Here is an 8,188-nt window from a genome sequence, read left to right on the forward strand (position 1 = left end):
AGTCTCTGAGGTGACGGCGAGACCAGATTTACCTGCTTCAACCTCTCAGGAGGCCCAAAGAAGCTCCTGTTCAGTCAGACACATGTTTCTCCAACTCATTCCAGCCACAGTTTCTGTGCTGGACAGCCTGTCCTGCAGCACTGTTTGCTTGTGACAGATCAGCACATCTTTATTAAAAAACACAAAGAGTCAGTCATTACAAACTGTTCAGATCCCCATAACTGTGCTTAAAAATCAGCTGGAGATCTTGAGTTTCCAAAGTTGAGGTGAGCAATACCTCTACAGTCAGATATATGACCATACTGTTCATACTAGGCTATATTTAGACTTATTATTAGACCTCTAAATGATTTTGGCATCAGCGTACTGAAGTTTCCTGCTTCGTCGGGTATTTAAGACACTGGATTAAACAAAAACAGACGTTTCCATTTGATCGTTTAATTCATAAAGTTTCTCAGTTTCTTTATTTTAAAATAATGCACTATATCACAATTACATATTACATTTGCAGAGTAAAATGACATTACTATATCCATATCACTCACTTCTACTCCAAATATCCTGAATTATGGGATATGTGAACACTTCGTATGTGATCAAATGGTGCAGCTGTAAATTTAGTCTTAGGTTTAAATATTTTACAAACAGTGTCAAACAAACCAACACAGGATACAAACTGTGTGTATGATACTGTCAGACAATCTATAAGATTTGACCTAAAGACGTAGTGAAAGTGCGTTGGCCACTGTAGGTCTCTCCGCACTTCAGTTAGTATCTGCACCTCCTAAATACCACAAGAACACCATGAGATTATGACACAGCTGTGAAGAGAGACTTTTGTTGGGTTTCCTGCACTTTGCACCTTTCAAAAACAGGATGCAGGAAGAGGGGGAGCAGCACTTTCTGCGCAGGTTGACTCAGATCGACTGAAACTTTCCCCTTAGGTAACCCACAGCGAGTTGACACGGCACGAACTCGCAGGACCGACTCCTCCACCAGCTGGTGCAGCAGACGCACGGTGAGAAACAAGTGAGCCTTTACAGTAGCTCCACGAAGGCCAGTGTGGGTTCCTCTGAGGGTTTGCACATGAGCAGGTTGTACTGTAGGTGGTTGACATGACATTAATGTCATCACACCACAACCTTTGAATATCTAAGTGGTTCTATTCATGTCAATTATTATATAAATATTCATGGAAATGAATCACATTTTTGTAGATAAAAATGTTGACGCCGTTCTGTCTCAAACAATTAACAACAACACTGTGTTTCGGACAATCTGTTCCACTTCTTAGTTCCTGAATCACATCCCCATTCCTTGCATGCAGTTTTCGGTTCTTCCTTTAAAAGACAGAAGGGGAACTTGGCGTGTCTGCGTTTTTCTTTTCTGGTCATTTTATGGACTTGCGTTGGACTGATGAGCAGTAATGAATGGCTGAAACACAAACACGTTCCATGTCTCAGGACATATAAACGCTAATCTGTAACATTATTTAAAGAGCAGAGTAACAATCTGCAGGATGGATAAACACATATTTATTGAAGAAACAGTAAATAACTAAAGTCTGCTTTTACATCTGAATCAATGATTCATAACTGTCAGTTTTCAGTTTTCAGGGATTCCTGCGAAACTTCAGACAGACAAAAGCAGGATTGTCTAGATCTTAGATATTTAACTGTAATATACATCCTTCAAATAAAACAGGCTGTTTATGCTGATCCATAACACACAGGCTCATTTCCATCATCAGACTTACGGTGAAGGATCTCAGAGAACTGTTATAGCAGAGAGCTGACCTTACATACGTATGTAATATTTAATAAGGTAAAACCTCCTCAGAGTAAAGTCATTTGCCTACTCGTTTCCACACTGTAGAAGGAAAGTAAAACCGTTCAGCGAGCTCTTTTTCAAAGGGACTTCTGCACTGTTCAGTCTCATCCACAGTTCAGTGGAAATGAGCACTGTGGCCTCATGGGAAAGCTTTTTAGGTCTTAGCAAATATTTCCCAACCGAACGGGAATCCTTTGAAAGAACCTCGGTGTTCTTTTTCCCACGCTGGGTATGACTGTGCTGAATGTCCCCATGGCTCACTTCAAACACGCGCTCCATACACATACTGTACATTATCATGGGCTCTGTAGCGCCCTCCTCTGTCCGAAAACAGAAGTTCAGATTTTCATCATACAAATCTAACATGTCATTTTCATGTCTGTCCAACAGAGGGCAACATAATCTTCACTATCACGTTCCTCAGCTGACGGTACAAAAGTATGACAGTACAGAAGCATGTGAACACTCAAACATGACTGTTGGACACATCTTTGCGACAGCACGGCATCAAAATGCTGCTTCCACTCTTCTGGGGAGGCTTCCCACAACATCCTGGATCCTGTCTGGCTGCAGGGTTTTGGCTCGCAGCTGTTTTAAGCAGCTCGGTTAGTTTATTTGATCTCGGTGTCGCTCAGGGTTTGGGCCTTGCACACTCCCTTACCGACGACTTCGAAGGCAGCTCCCTTGTAGGTTGCGACACACTGGGCGTCCGTGCGCAGGTCTGGCTGAACCTGCTCCCACACCTTGTTCTTGGGGTTCAGCTCTTTATCGGGTTCACCTGCAATAAAGAAATCAGGTTCTTGCATTAGAGGAGCTTCCTCTGTCCTCCACTCATCCATCACAAATGCAGGATTTATGGGTGCAGGACTGACATTGTAACGTTCTTGCATAACCAACTCAGAGCAGCAAAACCACATGCTGCCTCCAATCTCCTGGAAAGGCTTTCCACAAGATTACGGAAACTGGCTGCAGGGATTTTGCTCCTATTGAGCCGCTAGAGATCAGTGAGGTTTGGCAATAAAGCCTGGCTCGCACTCAGCGCTCAAAATCCACGCCAAGGTGAGCTTTTGCACAAAGTTGGAAGCACACAGCTCTGTGTTACATCGCCTTTGTCGTTGTATTTTTTATTTTATATATTTTCCTAAAGACAGAGATGTTTTGTGGAAATTCTTTTAGTTGTCTCATTCATTCATTGACAAATCACTCATAACTTTATTATATTCCTGCTGTCGAGCTGGTAGCAAATTAGTGTTACGTTTAAGTTTCATGCTAATGATTAATCTCTTTTTTGAGGGATCAGTGATCAGCAGAGCCTGCAGACTTCTGTTTTTATCCTGATTCATTTACTCTTTATAAATGTACAGTTCAGGTGGTGGGAGGGTCCGAGACTGAGGGAAGTCTGACAGAGACACAAGAGAGAGAGAACTCATCAGAGAAGGAAACAGTTTTGTTGTTTAATAAAAAAAAAGGTTTTTGATTAATAACTTCTGGTCTGACTGCTTTTAAGCTTAAAAAAGAACCTTAAGTTGTTTTTAAATGGACTAAAACGATGTGTTTAAAGCAGCCTGGGAAGGAACCGGACGTATCTGCTGAGCTTGTGTTTTATTTGCATATTTGTCCAGGTTTCAGCTAAAATGAAAACACGACGCAGCGTTTTTCTGGTTTTGGAGCGAGCTGTGAGGGATTTGAGTGACTGTTCTGACAGACAGAATGGACGAGGAATCCTCACATGCTGTTCACCAGCCAACAGTACCTGGGAAGGCCTGGAAAGTGACTCTGTCCCCCGGTACTGCTCCGCTTGGAGGATCGAGGATTTCGACCTTGCCTGGCGAGCTGGCGCACACGATCGCAGCCTGGGACACCACTCCTCTTGTCTCGGCTGGCTTCAGGTTACAAAGCAGGACTGCCATGCGGTTCTGCATCTGCATGAGGGACATGAGGTTAGTGTTACGGCCGACGTGCTCTCGATTAAAGAAAACATGTTATAAACCAATTCACATGAGGTGAACCAGAACAACTGACATTTATGCTGTTACACTAATTCTTATCTAAGCGAAGAGCAGCACTTTTGATCCTGCAGACCTCTGCGGTTTAACAAAATTAAAAGAAGCTGAGAGGAAGAGAAATCCAGCATTTCATGAAATGATATATGATAGATCTCAGATAATAGTAATACTGATAATAACACAATTTATTAAAGTACATCCGTCTAATGTTCATGAATCTAGAATCACTCATCGTTGTTATGATGAATCATTTTAAAAAGGGTTTTGGTGCTGCTGCTTCTTGGCAGGGAGAGTACACACAGAAAATGCTGTGAACCAGCACTTTCATAACAGACTGCTTTGTCTTATATTAGTAGTATAATAAACTATGATAGTGTAATAAATATTTCACCCTTGATTGCTTGACAGAATTAGAGAGTACAGAGTGAATAAAACACTTCACAAACAGTGAATTAAGACAGTGGTGTTAGATTTACTGGCTCTGTGCAGAGCGAGTGCAGCCACGTTGAAACAGGCCTTCCTCAGACTGTGGCTGCAAAGTTGGAAACATGCTAATGTCTGAATTTTAGACAGAAAATCTTAGTGTTACCACTGTCTGCTGCTGATGCTCACAAAGCATGTGAAGCAGCCCCAGACCAAGAGCACAAGAAGGTATGTGAATACGATCCCTGCAGCACCATCGTCCGTTTAAAGAAGCTAATGTTTCATGTTTGTCTTTTCTCTTCACATCTTTTTCTTGTGTTTTACAGCTTTTGGCAAAGTCAGACAGTGATTTGCACACATGATCTCAGCACAAACACTATGTGTCCACATACTTTTGGTGTGGGGCTGTTTTTTATGGTTTGGGGTAGGTAATAAAGGGAAATATTACTGCTACACCATGCAATAATATTTTAGAGTAACAGCGTGCTTCCAACTTTGAGGCAACAGTGTCGGCCCTTTCAGCACGTCAATCCCCTGTGAACAAAGACCTCCCTGCACGACGCCCTGCCTCCAGCTCCACCGGCTCCCTCTGGGCTGGACTGGAACGCTGACTGTGAGCCAGGCCGGGTCGTTCCAAATCAGAACCTGACCTCACCAAATGCTTCTGAGCCTGAATGGGAGCTAATCCCGGCAGCCGGGTTCCACAATCCTGTGGAAAGTTTTCCCAAAGAGTGGAGGCTACCAGAGCAGAATATTAATGGCTGTTGGACTCTTCAGTCAAGTAGAAGACATGTCCAGCAGTTATTTGAAACTTTTCCAATTAATTTATTAGTTGTTTTAAGAATTTTTAACCAGCTGTTTTTGATTTTTGTGGAAAAACCTCATCAGACACATCAGTTTTTAATGCTTTTCTCTGTTTTTCTAGCATTATAAACTGAATATCTTTGGGTTTTTGACCATTTACAGCCAAAATAATTAACCAAGAAAATAATCAGATTTATAGCAAAGTTAAAGTAAACCTTAGTTGAAGCCTTATTAAAACACATGATATTAAAGAAACTCCTTAATCCCACTACACAAATTATTATAAAAGAGTGATGCTACACCTGGTCCACAGGTATGTGCTTAGCAAGCTCGCTGACCACTGTCCTGGAAACAGCCTCTCCAACATCGACCTGCTGCACATAAACGCCGTCGGTGTCTGGAAGAGCTGTGATTATACGACCAACACGCAGGTCCAGACGAGACACATCTACCTCGGCTTCATCTTCATCTGCCTCGCTCTCTGCTTTCTCCCCTGCTGGCATCGAAGAAAGACAAGTACTGTTACAATGCTCAGTCACAGTGGATTTGGCCTTAAAATCTTTTAGCGCTGCCATGTTTCTTTGCACTTAAAGGGGTAAAGTTGATCGCTTCAGCCGGCAGCTGTGAAACTGGCTGTAATGTAATAATTGTAAGCAAACATGTCGTCAAAGTATGGCCACCATAAGTGCTTGTTTTTACCACTAACCGGATGTTGTTTCGCTCTATTCAAAGCCACCATACTCCTTTGACAAAAACAGTAATTTTACTTCAAACAACCTGAAGTTCGTGGTCGGCTGCTGCCTCGATTGTTTAATGTTATTGAGTGACTTTAGTGGTTGAAAGGGTTTGCTGAACCACCTGTTAAATATTCAGTTTGGATGAGAAGAGGCCAAAAAGTTTTATACCATTATACTAAATCTGCAAGATATTATACAAAATATCTGTTCAAAAGCATCGAAAATAGTTCAGAGCTGAAACAATACTGGACAGCTGTCTGATGTCTGCATCATACTGTACACTAATATGATATATAAGTAATAATGTGCTTCCAACTTTTTGGGAAAGGCTCTTCCTTTTTGGGAGCTGGTTTCCTCCGTTCGCTGTGGAGGAGTCTGACACAGAGCCCTGACCTCAGCTCTATCCAGCACATTTGAGATGAACTGGAATGCAAAACTGTGAGCCAGGTCTTATTGCCCAAAATCAGTGCCCGACCTCACTCAGGCTCACGAGCGAATCGCTGCAGCAGAGTTTCTAAAATCCTGCAGAAAGCCTTCAAGGAGAGTGAAGGCACAATTTCTGCTTGAATTTTACAATGTGCACAAGTTGCTCATTAAAAGCTCTTATATGCTTTTTTAAAATGTATTGTTGCCACTCCCGGGCTGTAAACCAGGAGAAATTGCAGCCTGAGACATGAAATGCACGCCCTGGGATATCTGTGCAGTGAATAAGGTGTTAACAGAAGCCCGGCTGCCGGTCCCAGTCTGTTCCTTGTTCAGCCCTTCGTGGCTGGGTGCAGGACTAGGTGTCACAAAGACGACGGACTGGGGTCAGGGCTCAGTCTGGTTTTGCCTCGTCTTATCTTCAATGAAATGGTGAACACTTATGTGCCTGCTAGGTCCCTGATATCCTCACTGACTGAAAGCTCATGACTGTTCCTGAGGTCAGATCTAAAAGCACAGAGAGGCAGCCTTTGTTAAGAACATCCCAAAGCTCTGGAACAGTCAGCCTAAAGGTGTTGATTTACTCTGGTCTTATCCTGATTTCTTTTAAATCACACTTTATTTTCCTTGTTTTTGTTGATTTATCATAAATCTTATGATTATCTGCTCTTATATTCAACACTTTGTGTTGCATTTTTGCATGAATTGTGGTATAAAATAAAGCTTATTCAGATTATTATAAGATTTCACACATTTGGCACATCTCTGCAGCCAGGTCCCAAAACTCCTGAGCGAATGGATGGAGAGAGTCCACCTGAGGAACTGGAGGAGGGACTGGCTCCGGACCGCGGGAAGGCGGGGTCGGACGGTCCAGCCCCGCCTTCCCGCGATCCGGATCCAGGGATATTCTGCAATCACAGGTAGGTGTGATGCTGCAAAAAGTATGTGGACACTGACATTACACTTGTATGTGACTGATGAACCTGTCGTTCCCAAGCCTCCTGCGCTCACCTGTAGTTTTGCTGTACGTGGATACTCGGCCACGGAAGCCCATCTCGTGCAGCTCCCGGCGGACGGTCCTGGAGCTCACGTTGGCCCCGGAGGCGGTCTGAAACTCGGCGGTGAGAGCTTCTACCGAGGGCAAACAGTTCTCCAGCGCTACTTTCTCCAGAACTTGGCGGTCCTCCTCTTTGAGCTTGTGCGGTCGGCCGCTCCGGGGCAGCGCCGTCGTTATTCCTCCGCGTTTCCACTTCAAGATGACAGCGCTCACAGTGGACCGCGGCAGGTTCAACAGGGCGGAAATTTCACGGACTGACTTTTTACACATGTGGCATCCGACGACAGTACCGCGCTGGAAGTCACTGAGCTCCTCACGACGACCCATTGTACCGCAATTTCTCACCTCCTCCTCCTCCTTTCCTCTTTTCGCTTGTTCTCTTCTTCTATGGTTTTTGCCAGTTTAAATGCTGCTGGGTCTATCACTGCCCCCCACAGGATAAAATACGCATTGCAGCTGCCAGTTTTATTACATACAGCCAACTAAAGTTGTAAAACTAATACAGCCTCAGTGGTGAAAGAAGTGTTTATTACACGAGTAAAATGTGGCATTAGTACCACACTGTGAAAATGCCCTACTGTAAATTAAAAATCCTGCATTCATATGTTTTTTTGTACAAGTCTTTTCCTCCTTGTCGCTCTTAGTTTTAATGGCCACAAACAGCTTGAAAGGTGCTTGCCGCCACCTGCTGTTGCAACATCACTTTATGTTGTGCTTGTATTCTACTGCATGTAATAAACCAGTTTCCTCACTTTAACTGAATACAACCCTTCCTACCTCCCAGTGTAGGTTCCATATCTCCTAATGGTTAATATTTCATTCCAGTTAATGAATTAACTGTTTTTTTCTACACTGACCTTCAGTTTCTTAATCAGTTTGCTCGACACTATCCTCAGTCATTTGAGACT

The 8,188-nt window shown here is 43.3% G+C and overlaps 1 protein-coding gene across 2 annotated transcripts; it reads right to left on the reverse strand.

Moving 5' to 3' along the window:
- Nucleotides 1–1,513: 1,513 nt before the first annotated feature.
- On the reverse strand, nucleotides 1,514–7,645 carry LOC121603931 (aminoacyl tRNA synthase complex-interacting multifunctional protein 1-like). Of its 2 annotated transcripts, none has more exons than XM_041933246.1 (4): nucleotides 7,235–7,645; nucleotides 5,366–5,556; nucleotides 3,584–3,752; nucleotides 1,514–2,608 (listed from the first exon to the last, which is right to left on the reverse strand). In XM_041933246.1, exons 1-4 carry the CDS (start codon nucleotides 7,605–7,607, stop codon nucleotides 2,442–2,444), a joined length of 900 nt encoding a protein of 299 aa, XP_041789180.1. In that variant the 5' UTR covers nucleotides 7,608–7,645; the 3' UTR covers nucleotides 1,514–2,441. The 2 variants fall into 2 exon arrangements, with proteins under 2 accessions (XP_041789180.1, XP_041789179.1); XM_041933245.1 differs by having other exon boundaries at nucleotides 5,366–5,559.
- Between the last annotated feature and the right edge of the window lie 543 nt (nucleotides 7,646–8,188).

The sequence above is a fragment of the Chelmon rostratus genome, chromosome 3 (assembly GCF_017976325.1).
Source record: "Chelmon rostratus isolate fCheRos1 chromosome 3, fCheRos1.pri, whole genome shotgun sequence".
Taxonomy (NCBI): domain Eukaryota; kingdom Metazoa; phylum Chordata; class Actinopteri; order Chaetodontiformes; family Chaetodontidae; genus Chelmon; species Chelmon rostratus.